The sequence below is a fragment of the Staurois parvus genome, unplaced genomic scaffold (assembly GCF_062004578.1).
Source record: "Staurois parvus isolate SC_StPar_1 unplaced genomic scaffold, SC_StPar_1.0 ptg001036l, whole genome shotgun sequence".
Taxonomy (NCBI): Eukaryota; Metazoa; Chordata; class Amphibia; order Anura; family Ranidae; genus Staurois; species Staurois parvus.
Window position 1 is genome coordinate 161,731 of NW_028318832.1, and position 20,924 is coordinate 182,654.

At 48.2% G+C, this 20,924-nt stretch overlaps 1 protein-coding gene across 1 annotated transcript in view; it reads left to right on the forward strand.

Annotated features, from left to right (window-relative positions):
* LOC149441018 (NACHT, LRR and PYD domains-containing protein 3-like) overlaps window positions 1–20,924 on the forward strand; it is a 116,015-nt gene that overhangs the window by 51,818 nt on the left and 43,273 nt on the right. The window contains exon 4 of the mRNA XM_089657854.1: window positions 20,793–20,831. Within this exon, the coding sequence (XP_089513980.1) occupies window positions 20,793–20,831 (39 nt within the window). The remainder of the gene's footprint in view (window positions 1–20,792; window positions 20,832–20,924) is intronic.

Genomic DNA, 20,924 nt, shown 5'->3' on the forward strand with positions numbered 1-20,924 from the left:
ACAACCCGGACACAGCCCGTCTCCTCCACCTAACCTCCTCCTTTGCACTTGCACAGTGCATACAATCCACCACCCACTCCGACGGAAATATCCTGGATCTTGTCTTCTCCAACCGCTGCGCTCCCCACAACCTCACTAACACCCCCTTCCCTCTCTCTGACCACAACCTGATCACCTTCTCTATCTCCTCGTCCTCCAACGCCTACCCCTCCAAATGTCACACTACTACCAGCCGTAACCTCCGCAACCTTAACCCTGCCTCCCTCCACTCTGCAGCTGATCAACTCCACGACCGCATCCTCCCCCTGTCCTGCCCCGACTTGGCTTTGACCGCCTACAACAATGCGCTCTCAACAGCCCTTGACTCACTAGCGCCTTTAACCACACGCAACATCAGACCCCGACCGCTCCAGCCCTGGCAGACTGATCACACCAAAACCCTCAAACGACAAAGTCGTGCCCTAGAGCGACTATGGCGCAAAACCAAATCCAAACAAGCCTTCACCCGCTACAAATCTGCCTTCCGCACCTACACCTCCTCCCTCCATGCTGCCAAACAGGCTTACTTCTTGACCCTCATCAAGACCCTCTCCTCCAATCCTCGCCGACTCTTCTCTGCCTTCAACTCTCTACTCTCTCCACCCCCACCTCCACCCAGCACCTCACTCACTGCCCTTGAGATTGCCAATCACTTCAAAAACAAAATTGACACAATTCGCAAGGACATTGCCGCAACTCACACGCCCTCTCAACCTGTCCCCTCTCACACAGCTACCCCCTTATCCCCCCTCCCCCTCGACATAACCCGCAGGGACTTCGTCGCTGCTCAAACTCTCTCCAACCCCCTTCACCCTCACTCAGCTACCCCCTCATCACCCCTCTCCCACGGCCCCACCACTGCTCTGACCTCCTCTTCCACCCCACCCTACATTCCTCATACTGAAGCTCCCCCAACACTCCACACCTTTGACCTTACTACCATCGAGGAAGTCTCCAAGACCCTCTCTGATGCCCGCCTCACCACCTGCCCCCTCGACCCTATCCCCTCACAACTCCTACGACCTTCCTCCTCCTCCATCCTACGCTCCCTCACCCACATCTTCAATCTCTCCCTCTCCTCAGGCACTTTCCCCTCCCCTCTGAAACATGCACACATCACCCCCATACTTAAAAAGCCCTCCCTGGACCCCAATGACCCGAACAACCTCAGACCCATCTCCCTGCTCCCATTTACATCTAAACTCCTCGAGCGCCTAGTCTACACCCGCCTATGCTCTCACCTCAACGACAACAACCTCCTCGATCCCCTACAGTCCGGCTTCCGTCCCCTACACTCCACCGAAACTGCCTTACTCAAACTCTCCAACGACCTGCTAACCGCCAAAGCTAATGGCCACTATTCAGTGCTCCTACTCCTTGACCTCTCTGCGGCCTTCGACACAGTCGACCACCCCCTCCTCCTCAAAAAACTACACTCCCTCGGCCTCAGAGATTCTGCTCTCTCCTGGATCTCATCCTACCTGTCAGAACGCTCTTTCAGCGTTACCTATAATGCTACCACCTCCCCCTCACTCCCCCTCTCTGTTGGGGTCCCTCAAGGCTCTGTCCTCGGGCCCCTTCTCTTCTCCATCTATACCTCCTCCCTTGGCCAACTCATACACTCCCACGGCTTCAACTACCACCTCTATGCCGACGACACACAAATCTATCTCTCAACCCCCCACCTCACCCCCTTGGTCTCAGCCCGAATCACACACCTACTGAGCGACATATCAGACTGGATGTCGCTCCACTTCCTTAAATTGAACCTCTCCAAAACCGAGTTTCTTGTCTTCCCCCCAGCCCGGACACCACCCCCCATTGATTTCTCCGTCACATCCAACAACGCTACCATCAAACCCGCCCTGCAGGCCAGAGTACTGGGTGTCATTCTGGACTCCAACCTATCCTTCCAGCCCCAAGTCCAATCTTTAACAAACTCGTGCAGACTCCACCTCCGCAACATCGCCAAAATCCGCACGTTCCTAACCCCAGAAACCACTAAACAGCTCATCCACTCCCTCATCATATCACGACTCGACTACTGCAACTCCCTCCTCACTGGCCTGCCTCGCCACTGGCTATCCCCTCTTCAGTCCATCCTGAACACGGCTGCCAGACTCATTCACCTTTCCAACCGCTCTGTCTCCGCCACCCCCCTCTGCCAATCCCTCCACTGGCTTCCGATTGCGCAACGGATCAAATTCAAAATCCTAACGCTGACGTACAAAGCTGTCCACCATACTGCCCCGAACTACATCACTGACCTAATATCCAAGTACCGCCCAGCACGCACACTCCGCTCCTCACAAGACCTCCTTCTCTCTAGTTCCCTGGTCTCCTCCTCCCATGCCCGCCTCCAGGACTTCTCCAGGGTGTCACCCATCCTCTGGAACTCCCTGCCCCAACCCATCAGATTATCACCTACTCTCCTCTCCTTTAGGCGCACCCTGAAAACCCATCTCTTCAGGGAAGCCTACACCACCCCCTGCTAACTTGCCTCCCTCCTCCACTCTTCCTACCACTCCATCCCCCACAGCTATCTCCTCCTGTGCCACCACCCCCTCCCTCCTAGATTGTAAGCTCGAAAGAGCAGGGCCCTCGATCCCCTCATGTTTTGCATTGTATTGTTCTGTCACATGTTCTGTCTCCCTTTGTAATGTACAGCGCTGAGCGAACTATTGGCGCTTTATAAATACTGTATAATAATAATAATACGGTCACTACTGGCAGACTCCGTTCACCCATTATCACCATCATACATTCTACGGTCAGTACTGACAGACTCCGTTCACCCATTATCACCATCATACATTCTACGGTCAGTACTGACAGACTCCGTTCACCCATTATCACCATCATACATTCTATGGTCAGTACTGGCAGACTCCGTTCACCCATTATCACCATCATACATTCTATGGTCAGTACTGGCAGACTCCGTTCACCCATTATCACCATCATACATTCTATGGTCAGTACTGGCAGACTCCGTTCACCCATTATCACCATCATACATTCTATGGTCAGTACTGGCAGACTCCGTTCACCCATTATCACCATCATACATTCTATGGTCAGTACTGGCAGACTCCGTTCACCCATTATCACCATCATACATTCTATGGTCAGTACTGGCAGACTCCGTTCACCCATTATCACCATCATACATTCTACGGTCAGTACTGACAGACTCCGCTCACCCATTATCACCATCATACATTCTATGGTCAGTACTGAGACTCCGTTCACCCATTATCACCATCATACATTCTACGGTCAGTACTGGCAGACTCCGTTCACCCATTATCATCATCATACATTCTATGGTCAGTACTGAGACTCCGTTCACCCATTATCACCATCATACATTCTATGGTCAGTACTGGCAGACTCCGTTCACCCATTATCACCATCATACATTCTACGGTCAGTACTGACAGACTCCGTTCACCCATTATCACCATCATACATTCTATGGTCAGTACTGGCAGACTCCGTTCACCCATTATCACCATCATACATTCTATGGTCAGTACTGGCAGACTCCGTTCACCCATTATCACCATCATACATTCTATGGTCAGTACTGGCAGACTCCGTTCACCCATTATCACCATCATACATTCTATGGTCAGTACTGGCAGACTCCGTTCACCCATTATCACCATCATACATTCTATGGTCAGTACTGGCAGACTCCGTTCACCCATTATCACCATCATACATTCTATGGTCAGTACTGGCAGACTCCGTTCACCCATTATCACCATCATACATTCTACGGTCAGTACTGACAGACTCCGCTCACCCATTATCACCATCATACATTCTATGGTCAGTACTGAGACTCCGTTCACCCATTATCACCATCATACATTCTATGGTCAGTACTGGCAGACTCCGTTCACCCATTATCACCATCATACATTCTATGGTCACTACTGACAGACTCCACATTATCACCATCATACATTCTATAGTCAGTACTCACAGACTCCACATTATCACCATCATACATTCTTTGGTCAGTACTGACAGCCGCCATTAATCCATTATCGCCATCATACATTCTATGGTCAGTACTGAGACTCCGTTCACCCATTATCACCATCATACATTCTATGGTCACTACTGAGACTCCGTTCACCCATTATCACCTTGAGCATTTTCAAATATTTCAGTTTTAGCATTTAACTTATCACTTGGTTCAAGTACGCTCTTGTCTACAGCAGCACCATAGTTGTCCCAGGCAACCTCTGGCTCCAACACACAGAGCTCCCAGGAGGTTTCCATGGACACCTTTTACAGCCCTGGATACTGTTGCCAAGGGCAACAACAGATCTTTAATCATATTCACCTCAACACTGTTATCTTTAGTGAGCTGTGCTAGCTCATCACCAACCATAACCTTACATTTACCAACAGTAACACTTTTGTCAGCATGACCATCAGCATTCTCATTGCATATAGACATGACTGTGGCTTTTGCTGGTAGTCCCTGGCTATTACCCAGCTGTGCAGCCTGTGAGCCATGCTTCACAGCACCCTCTCTCTTTAAAGGGGCACTATTTGCTGTTTTAGCAGCTCCATAGCTGACCTGGGAAATCCTCTGCTCCGTCACTGCGGGCTCCTGGGAGGTTTCCCTGGGCATCTCTGCAGCACCTGGAACTAGGGAACACGGTGACAGGACAGTTTTGGTCACCCCTAGTCTAATTTCACCAGCCATCTGCTGGATTATAGCAGGCACCTGCAGAGTCCCCATGTCCTTTTCCATATTTAGTCCTACTAATCGTTGGGCTTCTCCCTGTGCCTCCCCACTACTCAGGATAGCACCCAGCAGCCAGTCCATGTCCATCTGTATTGTGGAACTCCCTGAAGGACACATTCTCACTTCCTTGGACTCAGTCCCACAACCTGAAACAGTCTTACCATTTCCTGCAGCAGGTGTCATAGCCTTCACTTGAGTACGTAGTCTCTCCTCTGTGGTGTCTCCACAGGCTGACTTCCTATGTGGTCACGGGGCAACACTGCAGCCATTCCGGACCCACTTACACCCCCTGCAGGTAAAACCAGATCCCTGTTGCTAGGGGTAACAGTAGACTCGCTCTCAAAAGGCAATTGGCTATACCTCATGTAGAATGCAGACTGTTGTGCCCTCTGTTCAGGGCCGAACACTTCACCTAAGCGGCAATAACACAAAACCTTGTATTTCTCTGGCTTTCTGATCCCTTGGCCTTCCAGTGACACCTCTCCCAACCTGGAGCATTGCTGGCCAGCCATGACACGCTGAACTTCCCCTCGAAGAAGGATTTCCTCTTTAAAGGTGTAGTAGTCATCCTGGGACCAATCCATCAAATTATTACCGGAACGCTGTCGGTAATAATTGTTGCAGCAATTCTGGCCACCGGTCCCTAAGCCATTTTCTCTGTGTAGCGCCTTTTTCAAAGAAGTCCCCAACCTCCTCTGTAGGTAGCATGGGTTGCATGTAATCAAAGGCTCAGAACTCAGCACCGCTCACCATAGACTTTACATTGCAGGTATTGCTACGAGCAACTACACTTCTCTCAAACTTGTGGTCAGCCTTTCGCTCATTCCTTGCACTCAGAGCCAGCTTGCCAAACACAGATGCAGTCCTTTGCTTTGCAACTTTGCAATGGAGGCTGAGACAAAGGGCATTCAGAGACAGCGTGCCCCCACTCCCTGCACCACAAGCATCGCTCTTGCCAGCGTGTCTTGTCCAGGCTCCCCACATTGCAGCCTTTTTCCAGTTTAGAACTCTGCACATTCATAGCTGCTCTCTTTTTACCAGTGTTGCCAGGGGCAACAACATGCACTTCCCACTGTGGCAACCTCTGTTCATCCATGTATGGGGCTCGTTCTGGGGATAACAATCCCTCCAGCCACACGGCTCTGTCTCTCATTTCAGGAAATCTTGCTTCTTTGCTTTGAACGCACCATCTTCACAGTCACTTCACAACACTTTTGCACAGTCCAACCACAAAGGAATGAAGCACTGTCTCTTTAAGGCAGGTTCTCCTCACCTGCACACACAAATTGTGCTGTCCATTGCACAGAAACACAGTTCATATAACTGATGAACTTACTTCTTTTGCAGGGATCTCCAATTCTGCCCCCTGCATCCGCCACCATATGTGGGAACTCGCTTCTTAATGGTAGAGCTTTTTTAAAACCCAGCAACTCGCTTCTTTTTAAGGGCCTTTTTGCCCAATTTTTTTTTAAAGAAAGTTCAAAAAATGCTTCCCACGCAGGGGAAAAACAACAAAGATTTAGCCTCCTGGCTTGTACGCAGTCTGATGTCTGTCTCCTGCAGACTCTTCACAAATTATGGCTCTCACACACAGCTAGTCTGGCTTCCACCTCTCCTTGGTGGAGCCCTCCTGACTCCTGTCTTCCGTGTGGAACCCTCCTGACTCCATCTGCCAGGGTGGAGCCCAGAACCATGGCCCGGCCTCCACAAAAAGGCCTGCACGCACCTGTGCAATCAGCGCGCTGGCTGCTCTCAAAACATGGGCCCAGGACTGGAGACTTCCACCATGGCAGGATACTGCACTGCCACATATGAAAGACACTCAATCAGGACAGTCCATGGCACTCTGCAACATACAGCTTGTAGGGACACTCATGATAAGCGGGCTCACATGGACTCAGCGGGACTTTGGCTGGAGGACTGACCTCAGCAAAGCTCCCACACAGCTTTCTAGAACCACAGCAGGCTCACGGGGACTCAGCGGGACTTTGGCTGCGGGTCTGATATCCCCCAAATGTCAGGACACTACAGATATCCCCCAAATGTCAGGACAGTACAGATATCCCCCAAATGTCAGGACAGGACAGATATCCCCCAAATGTCAGGACAGTACAGATATCCCCCAAATGTCAGGACAGGACAGATATCCCCCTGTGACAGAAGCATAGACAGGACAGAACACACAAAGAAGATGGTAAGCGCACAAAGCTTTATTGTACTATGAAAGATACTCAATCAGGACAGTTCATGGCACTCCGTAACATACGGCTTGCAGGGACACTTGCGATAAGTGGGCTCACGGGGACTCAGTGGGACTTTGGCTGGGGGTCTAACCTCAGCACATCTCCCACACAGCTTTCAAGGGAAAACATCAGGCTCACGGCCACCCAGCGGGACCTAGGCTGTGGGGTCTGGCCTCAGCACAGCTCCCACACAGCTTTCTAGGGAAAACATCAGGCTCACGGGGACTCAGCAGGACTTTGGCTGGGGGTCTGACCTCAGCACAGCTCCCACACAGCTTTCTAGGACAATAGCAAGCTCACGGGGACTCAGCGGGACTTTGGCTGGGGGTCTGACCTCAGCACAGCTCCCACACAGCTTTCTAGGGACAACATCAGGCTCATGGGCACCCAGCGGGACCTAGGCTGTGGGGTCTGGCCTCAGCACAGCTCCCACACAGCTTTCTAGGGACAACATCAGGCTCACGGGGACTCATCAGGACCTTGGCGATGGGGTCTGATTCAGGTAGCGATGGCTCAAGCCCTCAGTGGGGCAGTCCAGTAGCTATAATCCGGGCACGCCATGGGGCAGTTTAAACAAGGGCGGTCTGAGCACACAATAGGGGCAGTTCATGGCTTCTAGGGACACTCACAATAGGTGGCTTGCGGGCGCTCAGCAGCAGGCGGCTTCCAGGAAGGTAGGTGGCTTGCAGACACTCACAGTTCCAGCAGGGATGTCCTGGCTCACAGCAGGCGACAGAAAGGGGGGGTGAACCTCCTCATCACACAGCAGAGCGGATAACCCTGGCCCCAGAGTATTAGGCAGGGTATAAGGGGGCCCACAGCAAAGTAGTTCTAGCACATAGCACAGCGGGTAATCCGGGCCCCAGAGTATCAGGCAGGGTATTGTGGGGTCCACAGCAAAGCAGTTCTAGCACACAGCACAGCGGGTAATCCGGGCCCCAGAGTATTAGGCAGGGTATCCGGGAGTCCACAGTGAAGCAGTTCCAGCACACAGCACAGTGGGTACTCCCAACCCTGGAGTATTTAGCAGGGTGGCAGCGGATAATAGTCCTGACCTTTGGGGGGGTTGGTCTCCTGCAGGGTGCCCAGAGATTACATCGGCGGAGGTCCGGTCCCCACCAAGACCTCCTATGACAGCGATGGTGGCAGGCAGAGAGAGCAAATCTGGATCCCGCGCCGGCCTTTTAAAGCCGGGAAGGATGCTTCCGGGTTGCCCCGGCCGGCCCAATGCCGAGTTGCCTGGGCAACGAGGCATGCCCCCTTGACTCGGGCCTTGCTCACTTTGTCACTGGTGGGCACAGAGCGCAGGAAGCCCAGTGCCCGAGCTGCGTCCACTGGGGGCGCACGGAGACCTCCCAGTGCCCCCCTGCCGGGGTCTCCTGGCGGGGGGGTTACAGCTCCTCCGGCTAGATTGCCAGGGGGCTGTGATCCTCGCTGCAGGGGTCCCCTCCCTCCATCCTGCACAGCCTGCTTCAAAGGCTGTGTGCAGGATGAGAGGATGCAGCGAGGGGGGAAGTAAGCAGGGAAAGCGGGCACATCGTAACAACCCCAAATGTCAGAACAGTACAGATATCCCCCAAATGTCAGGACAGTACAGATATCCCCCAAATGTCAGGACAGGACAGATATCAGCTAAATGTGAGGACAGGAGAGCTATCCCCCAAATGTCAGGACAGTACAGATATCCCCTAAATGTCAGGACAGGACAGATATCCCCCAAATGTCAGAACAGTACAGATATCCCCCAAATGTCAGGACAGTACAGATATCCCCCAAATGTCAGAACAGGACAGATATCCCCCAAATGTAAGAACAGTACAGATATCCCCCAAATGTCAGGACAGGACAGATATCCCCCAAATGTCAGGACAGTACAGATATCCCCCAAATGTCAGGACAGGACAGATATCCCCCTGTGACAGAAGCATAGACAGGACAGAACACACAAAGAAGATGGTAAGCGCACAAAGCTTTATTGTACTATGAAAGATACTCAATCAGGACAGTTCATGGCACTCCGTAACATACGGCTTGCAGGGACACTCGCGATAAGTGGGCTCACGGGGACTCAGTGGGACTTTGGCTGGGGGTCTAACCTCAGCACATCTCCCACACAGCTTTCAAGGGAAAACATCAGGCTCACGGCCACCCAGCGGGACCTAGGCTGTGGGGTCTGGCCTCAGCACAGCTCCCACACAGCTTTCTAGGGACAACATCAGGCTCACGGGGACTCAGCAGGACTTTGGCTGGGGGTCTGACCTCAGCACAGCTCCCACACAGCTTTCTAGGACAATAGCAAGCTCACGGGGACTCAGCGGGACTTTGGCTGGGGGTCTGACCTCAGCACAGCTCCCACACAGCTAGGGACAACATCAGGCTCATGGGGACTCAGAAGGACCTTGGCTATGGGGTATGGCCTCAGCACAGCTCCCACACAGCTTTCTAGGGACAACATCAGGCTCACGGGGACTCATCAGGACCTTGGCGATGGGGTCTGATTCAGGTAGCGATGGCTCAAGCCCTCAGTGGGGCAGTCCAGTAGCTATAATCCGGGCACGCCATGGGGCAGTTTAAACAAGGGTGGTCTGAGCACACAATAGGGGCAGTTCATGGCAAGGGTGGTCTGGGCACACAATAGGGGCAGTTCACGGCTTCTAGGGACACTCACAATAGGTGGCTTGCAGACGCTCAGCAGCAGGCGGCTTCCAGGAAGGTAGGTGCCTTGCAGACACTCACAGTTCCGGCAAGGATGTCCTGGCTCACAGCAGGCGACAGAAAGGGGGGGTGAACCTCCTCATCACACAGCACAGCGGATAACCCTGGCCCCAGAGTATTAGGCAGGGTATAAGGGGGCCCACAGCAAAGCAGTTCTAGCAGACAGCACAACGGGTAATCCGGGCCCCAAAGTATTAGGCAGGGTATCGGGGGGCCCACAGCGAAGCAGTTCCAGCACACAACACAGTGGGTACTCCCAACCCTGGAGTATTTAGCAGGGTGGAAGCATATAATAGTCCTGACCTTTTGGGGGGTTGGTCTCCTGCAGAGTGCCCAGAGATTACATCGGCGGAGGTCCGGTCCCCACCCAGACCTCCCACGACAGCGATGGTGGCAGGCAGAGAGAGCGAGGCCGAATCCCGCACCAGACTTTTAAAGCCGGGAAGGATGCTTCCGGGTTGCCCCAGCAACGGCCGGCCCAATGCCGCATTGCCGGGGCAACGAGGCACGCCTCACACTGCATTGCTGGAGCAACAAAGCACGCCCCCTTGACTCGGGCCGTGCTCACTTTGCCAGTGGCGGGCACAGAGCGCAGGAAGCCCTGTGCCCGAGCTGCGTCCACTGGGGGCACGCGGATACCTCCCGGTGGCCCCCTGCCGGGTTCTCCTGGCGGAGGGTTACAGTTCCTCTGGCTAGATTGCCGGGGGGCTGCGATCCTCGCTGCAGGGGTCCCCCTCCCCCATCCTGCACAGCCTGCTTCAAAGGCTGTGTGCAGGATGAGAGGATGCGGCGAGGAGGGAGGGAGGGGGGAGCGAGCAGGGACAGTGGGCACACCGTAACACCCCCAAATGTCAGAACAGTACAGATATCCCCCAAATGTCAGAACAGTACAGATATCCCTGAAATGTCAGGACAGTACAGATATCCCCCAAATGTCAGGACAGTACAGATATCCCCCAAATGTCAGGACGGTACAGATATCCCACAAATGTCAGGAAAGGACAGATATCCCCAGAATGTCAGAACGGTACAGATATCCCCCAAATGTCAGGACGGTACAGATATCCTCCAAATGTCAGGACAGTACAGATATCCCCCAAATGTGAGGACAGGACAGATATCCCCCAAATGTCAGAACGGTACAGATATCCCCCAAATGTCAGGACAGTACAGATATCCCCCAAATGTCAGGACAGTACAGATATCCCCCAAATGTCAGGACGGTACAGATATCCCCCAAAAGTCAGGACAGTACAGATACCCCTCAAATGTCAGGACGGTACAGATATCCCCCAAATGTCAGGACGGTACAGATATCCCCCAAATGTCAGAACGGTACAGATATCCCCCAAATGTCAGGACGGTACAAATATCCTCCAAATGTCAGGACGGTAAAGATATCCTCCAAATGTCAGGACAGTACAGATATCCCCCAAATGTGAGGACAGGACAGATATCCCCCAAATGTCAGAACGGTACAGATATCCCCCAAATGTCAGGACAGTACAGATATCCCCCAAATGTCAGGACGGTACAGATATCCCCCAAAAGTCAGGACAGTACAGATACCCCTCAAATGTCAGAACGGTACAGATATCCCCCAAATGTCAGGACGGTACAGATATCCCCCAAATGTCAGAACGGTACAGATATCCCCCAAATGTCAGGACGGTACAGATATCCCCCAAATGTCAGGACGGTACAGATATCCCCCAAATGTCAGGACGGTACAGATATCCCCCAAATGTCAGAACGGTACAGATATCCCCCAAATGTCAGGACGGTACAGATATCCCCCAAATGTCAGGACAGTACAGATATCCCCCAAATGTCAGGACAGTACAGATATCCCCCAAATGTCAGGACTAGAGATGAGCGAATCGAACCAGGCGAACCGGAATTCGAGTCGAATTTCAGGAAATATTCGATTCGCGGCGAAACCGAAATTTTGCCTACTTCGGGTGCGCGAATCGAACATTTCCCGATCAGCCGGCAAAAGTGTCCCTGCAGTGAGCTCCGCTATTTCTGACAGTTCTCTGACAGAAGGAACACATGTTTAGCGGTTGAAACATTGTATCTATTAGTTTACATTTAGGATACAGATGTTTCAACCGCTGTACATGTGAAGAAGCTGTGAGAGAACTGTCAGAAATAGAGGAACTCTGCACATACACTTTTTGCCGGCTTGGAATTATTCTTCTTTTCATCCTACTTCTTCTTCTTCTTCTTCTTCATCCTCATCCTCATCCTCTTCTTCTGAGGATGAGGATGAGGATGAAGAAGAAGAAGAAGCAGTAGGATGAAAATAAGAATAATTCCAAGCCGGCAAAAAGTGTATGTGCAGAGTTCCTCTATTCTGCAGATACACTTAGAGGAACTCTGCACATACACTTTTTGCCTGTTTGGAATTAATCTTATTTTCATCCTACTTCTTCTTCTTCTTCTTCTTCTTTATCCTCATCCTCAGAAGAAGAAGAAGAGGATGAAGAAGAAGAAGAAGAAGAAGAGGATGAGGATGAAGAAGAAGAAGAAGAAGAAGTAGGATGAAAATAAGATTAATTCCAAGCCGGCAAAAAGTGTATGTGCAGAGCTCCTCTAAGTGTATCTGCAGAGCTCCTCTAAGTGTATCTGCAGAGCTCCTCTAAGTGTATCTGCAGAATAGAGGAACTCTGCACATACACTTTTTGCCGGAAACCGCTGTATGGAGGGAATGTCATGGAACTGTCAGAAATAGACTATTAATGACAGTTCTGGGACTGTCCTTCCATGCAGCGGTTGAAACATTGTATGTATTTGTTTCCATAAATGGATCCATTTATGGAAACAAATACATACAATGTTTCAACCGCTGTATGGAAGGACAGTCCCAGAACTGTCATAAATAGTCTATTTCTGACAGTTCTATGACATTCCCTCCATACAGCGGTTGAAACAGCTGTATGGAGTGAATGTCCCAGAACTGTCAGAAATAGACTATTTCTGACAGTTCTGGGACATTCACTCCATACAGCGGTTGAAACATTGTATCTATTTTTTTTAATAAATGACATTCTGCAGATACACTTAGAGGAGCGCTGCAGATACACTTTTTGCCGGCTTGGAATTATTCTTATTTTCATCCTACTTCTTCTTTTTCTTCTTATGAGGATGAGGATGAAGAAGAAGAAGTAGGATGAAAATAAGATTAATTCCAAGCCGGCAAAAAGTGTATCTGCAGCGCTCCTCTAAGTGTATCTGCAGAATGTCATTTATGGAAAAAAATAGATACAATGTTTCAACCGCTGTATGGAGTGAATGTCCCAGAACTGTCAGAAATAGTCTATTTCTGACAGTTCTGGGACATTCACTCCATACAGCTGTTTCAACCGCTGTATGGAGGGAATGTCATAGAACTGTCAGAAATAGACTATTAATGACAGTTCTGGGACTGTCCTTCCATACAGCGGTTGAAACATTGTATCTATTTGTTTCCATAAATGGATCCATTTATGGAAACAAATACATACAATGTTTCAACCGCTGCATGGAAGGACAGTCCCAGAACTGTCATTAATAGTCTATTTCTGACAGTTCCATGACATTCCCTCCATACAGCGGTTGAAACAGCTGTATGGAGTGAATGTCCCAGAACTGTCAGAAATAGACAGAAACTGTCACAGAACTGTCCTTCTTCTCATCCTTCTTCTTCTCATCCTTCTTCTCATCCTTCTTCTCATCCTTCTCCTTCTTCTCATCCTTCTCCTTCTTCTCATCCTTCTCCTTCTCCTTCTTCTCATCCTTCTTCTCCTTCTTCTCATCCTTCTCCTTCTTCTCATCCTTCTCCTTCTCCTTCTTCTCATCCTTCTCCTTCTCCTTCTTCTCATCCTTCTCCTTCTCCTTCTTCTCATCCTTCTCCTTCTCCTTCTTCTCATCCTTCTCCTTCTCCTCATCCTTCTCCTTCTCCTCATCCTTCTCCTTCTCCTTCTTCTCATCCTTCTCCTTCTCCTTCTTCTCATCCTTCTCCTTCTCCATCTTCTCATCCTTCTCCTTTTCCTTCTTCTCATCCTTCTCCTTCTCCTTCTCCTTCTCCTTCTTCTCATCCTTCTCCTTCTTCTCATCCTTCTCCTTCTTCTCATCCTTCTCCTTCTTCTCATCCTTCTCCTTCTCCTTCTTCTCATCCTTCTCCTTCTTCTCATCCTTCTCCTTCTTCTCATCCTTCTTCTTCTCATCCTTCTCCTTCTCCTCATCCTTCTCCTTCTCCTCATCCTTCTCCTTCTCCTCATCCTTCTCCTTCTCCTCATCCTTCTCCTTCTCCTTCTTCTCATCCTTCTCCTTCTTCTCATCCTTCTCCTTCTCCATCTTCTCATCCTTCTCCTTCTCCTTCTTCTCATCCTTCTCCTTCTTCTCATCCTTCTCCTTCTCCTTCTTCTCATCCTTCTCCTTCTTCTCATCCTTCTCCTTCTTCTCATCCTTCTCCTTCTCCTTCTTCTCATCCTTCTCCTTCTCCTTCTTCTCATCCTTCTCCTTCTCCTTCTTCTCATCCTTCTCCTTCTTCTCATCCTTCTCCTTCTCCTTCCTCATCTCCAAGGGCATTTAAATTAAAGGTACAGTGTTCTGCACTAATTTAAAGGCTCTCTGAAGCCTAGAAACCCTTTTTATAAGTCATCTTCGTAGCGAAGAAATTCGCATCGAATCGAATTTCACACTGGAATTCGCCGAATCAGCCGAATCGAATTTTTGAGAAATTCGCTCATCTCTAGTCAGGACGGTACAGATATCCCACAAATGTCAGGAAAGGACAGATATCCCCAGAATGTCAGAACGGTACAGATATCCCCCAAATGTCAGGACGGTACAGATATCCTCCAAATGTCAGGACAGTACAGATATCCCCCAAATGTCAGGACAGTACAGATATCCCCCAAATGTCAGGACAGTACAGATATCCCCCAAATGTCAGGACAGTACAGATACCCCCCAAATGTCAGGACGGTACAGATATCCCCCAAATGTCAGGACGGTACAGATATCCCCCAAATGTCAGAACGGTACAGATATCCCCCAAATGTCAGGACGGTACAGATATCCTCCAAATGTCAGGACAGTACAGATATCCCCCAAATGTGAGGACAGGACAGATATCCCCCAAATGTCAGAACGGTACAGATATCCCCCAAATGTCAGGACAATACAGATATCCCCCAAATGTCAGGACAGTACAGATATCCCCCAAATGTCAGGACGGTACAGATATCCCCCAAAAGTCAGGACGGTACAGATACCCCTCAAATGTCAGGACGGTACAGATATCCCCCAAATGTCAGGACGGTACAGATATCCCCCAAATGTCAGAACGGTAGAGATATCCCCCAAATGTCAGGACAGGACAGATATCCCCCAAATGTCAGAACAGTACAGATATCCTCCAAATGTCAGAACAGTACAGATATCCCCCAAATGTCAGAACGGTACAGATATCCCCCAAATGTCAGAACGGTACAGATATCCCCCAAATGTCAGGACAGTACAGATATCCCCCAAATGTCAGGACAGTACAGATATCCCCCAAATGTCAGGACAGTACAGATATCCCCCAAATGTCAGGACAGTACAGATATCCCCAAATGTCAGGACAGTACAGATATCCCCTCAAATGATCCCTTTTTGCAAAGTAGACAGTCCAATGTATTTAATCAGAGGCATGGCAAGCTTTTTGAAGTGTTAATTTTTTTGTCATAATTTTTTGGAAATGAGGAAATAAAAAAAATGATTTTCACTATTTTTTTTACATACTGTCACCAGTGCAGTACAACGTCATCATATAACTGGCATGGTGGTGATCAGGGACACTGACTGGTGACAGTATGAAAAAAATATTATATTTTTATAATTTGTTTAATTTTTTATTACATTTTTTTCTTTTTTTTAGATTTTTTTTCATATTTCACTATGACCAAAGTAGTATAATATTACCATAGTACTTTGGGGAAGTAATCAGTATTTTTTTTTGGGGGGGGGGGTTTTACATTATTTGCTTATAGCAAAGAATTACTTTGCTAGAAGCAAGCAATTACCTGAATGAAATCAATTCATTCAGGGTTTTTTTGTTGTGATTAGCTGTGAATGGCCCATCCTGTGCATGTGATCACTTTGACCATTCACAGCTAGGCACAGTTGTATACAATGGATGGCATGAAAGGAAGCCATCCATTGTATATAACTGTCATGTGACCTGCTGTGATTGGTCACAGCAGGTCACATGGTACTGACAACGGGGCCGGTACACAGATCTGTCATCGGCCGTGTCCGAGGTACACAGCCAGTGACAGATCACGCCGCTGCGTGACTCTGCGGGCAGGCAAACTGTGCATAACTGAAAGGACGTCATATGGCGTCCACCCAGAGGGACGAGCTGCTCGCCCGGCCACCATCTGGCTATAAGCCAGGCGGCAACTGGTTAAAGTATGTTAACCATTTCCATACCGGGCAATTTTACACCTTCCTGCCCAGGCCATTTTTCAGGTTTCAGCGCTCTCACACTTTGAATGACAATTGCGCGGTCATACAACATTGTACCCAAACTAAAATTTTATCATTTTCTTCACACAACTAGAGCTTTCTTTTGGTGGTATTTAATCACTGCCGGGGTTTTTATTTTTTGCTAAATTAACAAACAAAGACCAAACATTTTGAAAAAAAACCACGTTTTTCTTTGTTTCTGTTATAAAAGTTTACAAATAAATAATTGTTCTTCATAAATTTAGGCCGAGATGTATTCTACTACATGTCTTTGGTGAAAATAACCCAAATTAGGATGTATTATTTAGTTTGTAGGAAAGTTATAGAGTTCACAAACTATAGTATAGATCTGAAAATTGATAAATCCTGAAGTACTGACAGCCAATCTAATTTCTTGAGGTCCAAGAATGTCAGAATAGTACAGATATCCCCCAAATGTCAGAACAGTACAGATATCCCCCAAATATCAGAACAGTACAGATATCCCCCAAATGTCAGGACAGGACAGATATCCCCCAAATGTCAGGACAGTACAGATATCCCCCAAATGTCAGAACAGTACAGATATCCCCCAAATGTCAGGACAGGACAGATATCCCCCAAATGTCAGAACAGGACAGATATCCCCAAATGACCCCTTTTTGCAGAGTAGACAGTCTGACGTACTTCATAAGAGGAATGGCAAATTTTTTGAAGTTGTATTTTTTTTCTCATAATTTTTCAGAAAATTAAAAAATTAAAAAAAATATTTTCACTATTTTTTTTTACATACTGTCACCAGTGCAGTACAGCGTCATCATATAACTGGCATGGTGGTGAACAGGGACACTGACTGGTGACAGTATTAAAAAAAATAAAATATATATATATATATTTTTTTTTATTATTATTATTTTAATTTTGTATTACATTTTTTTTTTTTTTTTTTAAGATTTCTTTTCATATTTTACTATGACCAAAGTAGTACAATGTTACCATAGTAACATTGTACTACTTTGGGGAAGTGATCAGTATTTTTTTTTTTTTTAAGAATTACTTTGCTATAAGGAAGCATTTACCTGAATGACATCGATTCATTCAAGTTTTTTTTTTTTTTCTTTGTGGTTAGCTGTGATTTGGTCAAAGCTAATTATATGACATGTGCATGTGACCTGCTGTGACCATTCACAGCTAGGCACTAGTATACAATGGATGGCATGAATGAAGCCACCCATTGTATACAACTGTCATGTGACCTACTGTGATTGGTCACAGCAGGTCACATGGTACCGGCAATGGGGGCCGGTACTCAGATCTGTCATCGGCCGTGTCTGAGGTACATGGCCGGTGACAGATCGCGCCTCTGCGCGGCTCTGAAACTGCGCGAACTGCGCATGTGCGGGAGGACGCCAAATGGCGTACCCCCCGGAAATCTAAAGCATTTTTGCAGCTGCCAAACGGCTATAGACCGGGCGTGTATTGGTTAATCACTAAACCACACCAATTGATGCTTTTAAATATTCAATATTATATCCAATCAGCTGCCACTTTAAATTACTATGTAAAACTTATTCCAAAAAATACCACTCCTAATATTAGTGATAATTAGCGGCGCACTATATATATATATATATATATATATATATATATATATTTGTGTCACACTAATTCCTTTTGATGATCTCTGTGTGCAATCTTATTTACACAAATATTAAGTGACATAAATTCTATGTGACAAAAAATAAACAAATTATATAAGTTATAATAGTGCCCACAAAACACCGTAAATATACATCCCTGGTGTAATCAATAATGAATTACAAAAAAAAAAAAATTGTCCAAAAAAATCTCCCACTATGTGAATCCTTTGCGACTCCCAGTGCAGAAATAAATAAACCACGTGCTGTGCTTCTCATACCCCCCCTCTTAGGTGCGCTCTCACCAGAACATAGCCTTTAACTACCTCCCGCCCACCATATAGTACAATGAGGGGCACAAGGCAGTTCCCTCATTTTGGGAGGACATCATATGATGTCCTCACATTCTCACCGCACATGCACGGCTCCTGGAGCGCGCAGCGTGACGATCCACGGTGCACTGTGTCCCTTGGACACAGCGGATCACCGATCAATGGAAAGAGCCGAAGATGTCGGCTCGGTCATGTGATCAGCTGTGTCCTATCACTGCTGATCGCATGTAAATAGGGAAATGCTGGTTATCGGCACTTCTCTCCTCATGAGCTGTCACGCTGACAGAGGAGAGGAGCGGAGAGCCGGTAATCGGCATTCCTCGGAGGGAACATGTACACTGATCATCAGAGCACTGATGATCAGTGTGCCCTGATGATCTGTGTAGCCCCAGCAGTGGCACCTCATCAGTGCCTATCAGTGTGACCTATCAGTGCGCATCACTGCAGCCTCATTAGTGCACATCAGTGAAGGAGAAAAATCACTTATTTACAAAATTTTATAACAAAAACTAAGAAAACGTTTTTTTCAAAATTTTTAGTGGTTTTTGGTTTCTTTAAGAAAAAATAAAAAACCCAAAGGTGATTAAATACCACCAAAATAAAGCTCTATCTGTCACCAAAAAATAATAAAAAATTCATATGGATACAATGTTGCATGACCGCGCAATTGTCATTCAAAGTGTGACAGAGCTGAAAGCTGGAAATTGGCCTGGGCAGGAAGGGGGTAGAAGTGTCCTGTAGGCAGGAAGGGGGTAGAAGTGCCCTGTAGGTAGGAAGGGGGTAGAAGTGCCCTGTAGGGAGGAAGGGGGTAGAAGTGTCCTGTAGGCAGGAAGGGGGTAGAAGTGTCCTGTAGGCAGGAAGGGGGTAGAAGTGTCCTGTAGGCAGGAAGGGGGTAGAAGTGCCCAGTAGGCAGGAAGGGGGTAGAAGTGTTCGGTAGGCAGGAAGGGGGTAGAAGTGTCCTGTAGGCAGGAAGGGGGTAGAAGTGCCCGGTAGGCAGGAAGGGGGTAGAAGTGCCCTGTAGGCAGGGAGGGGGTAGAAGTGTCCTGTAGGCAGGAAGGGGGTAGAAGTGCCCAGGAGGCAGGAAGGGGGTAGAAGTGCCCTGTAGGCAGGAAGGGGGTAGAAGTGTCCTGTAGGCAGGAAGGGGGTAGAAGTGTCTGGTAGGCAGGAAGGAGGTAGAAGTGCCTGGTAGGCAGGAAGGAGGTAGAAGTGCCCGGTAGGCAGGAAGGGGGTAGAAGTGCCCTGTAGGCAGGAAGGGGGTAGAAGTGCCCGGTAGGCAGGAAGGGGGTAGAAGTGCCCGGTAGGCAGGAAGGGGGTAGAAGTGCCCGGGAGGCAGGAAGGGGGTAGAAGTGCCCTGTAGACAGGAAGGGGGTAGAAGTGTCCTGTAGGCAGGAAGGGGGTAGAAGTGTCTGGTAGGCAGGAAGGAGGTAGAAGTGCCTGGTAGGCAGGAAGGAGGTAGAAGTGCCCGGTAGGCAGGAAGGGGGTAGAAGTGCCCTGTAGGCAGGAAGGATGTAGAAGTGCCCTGTAGGCAGGAAGGATGTAGAAGTGCCCTGTAGGCAGGAAGGGGGTAGAAGTGCCCGGTAGGCAGGAAGGGGGTAGAAGTGCCCGGTAGGCAGGAAGGGGGTAGAAGTGCCCTGTAGGCAGGAAGGGGGTAGAAGTGCCCTGTAGGCAGGAAGGGGGTAGAAGTGCCCGGTAGGGGAGGGGTTAATGAGCCTTATTGCATAAATTCCAGAAATCAGGGTCATCAGAAAACGGCCTTTTTTCCACTTTATACAGACTCCAAATTGTTAAAACCGGGAGGTTCCTCCAATAATCATCCATGATAAGAATGGTAGCCAAGATCATAATATATATTCCTCTCCATAGTTATATATTTTTTCTCTTTCTCTGTAACTAAGGAGAGGAATATATATTTATGCAATAAGGCTCATTAAAGGCTCTGTTCTGGTGAGTGCGCACCTAAGAGGGGTGTATGAGAAGCACAGCACGTGGTTTATTTATTTCTGCACTGAAAGTCACAAAGGATTCACATAGTGCAAGATTTTTTTGAACATTTTTATTTTTTTAGACAATTTTTTTTGTGGGGACAATTTTTTTTTTTTTGTAATTCATTATTGTTTACACTAGAGATATATATTTATGGTGTTTTGTGGGAACTATTATAATATATATAATTTGTTTATTCTTTGTCACATATAATTTTATGTCACTTAATATTTGTGCAAATAAGTTTGCACATAGAGATCATCAAAAGGAATTAGTGTGCCACATATATATATATATTCTGCGATCTTACCAGGCAGACATAGACACTCCCCATCACCTGCATAGAGAATTGGGGGGGTTCTGGTCCCCCACCATGGTCACATGTCACTGCAATGTGCTGAGATGTTACCAGGCAGACATGGACACTCCCCATCACCTGCATGGAGAAATAGGAGGAGGAGAGACTTCAATCTACAGAGGGTTGGTGGGATGATGGTGTCGGGGAGGATCTGCTACACTAATAACTCTCTTAGTTATTATTTTATACATTTCAGAGGTTTGTCAGGACTAATCACTTCCCTCATCTTATTTCCAGCCAAACTGAAGAAGAAGATGACACACAACAGATTATCAAGTTAGTAGGACATCAACTTTTCATATGGAATCTCTTCTGGATGAACATTTTGTTCTGTTGTAGTCAGGATCAGTGGTGGAACTACCAGGGTCA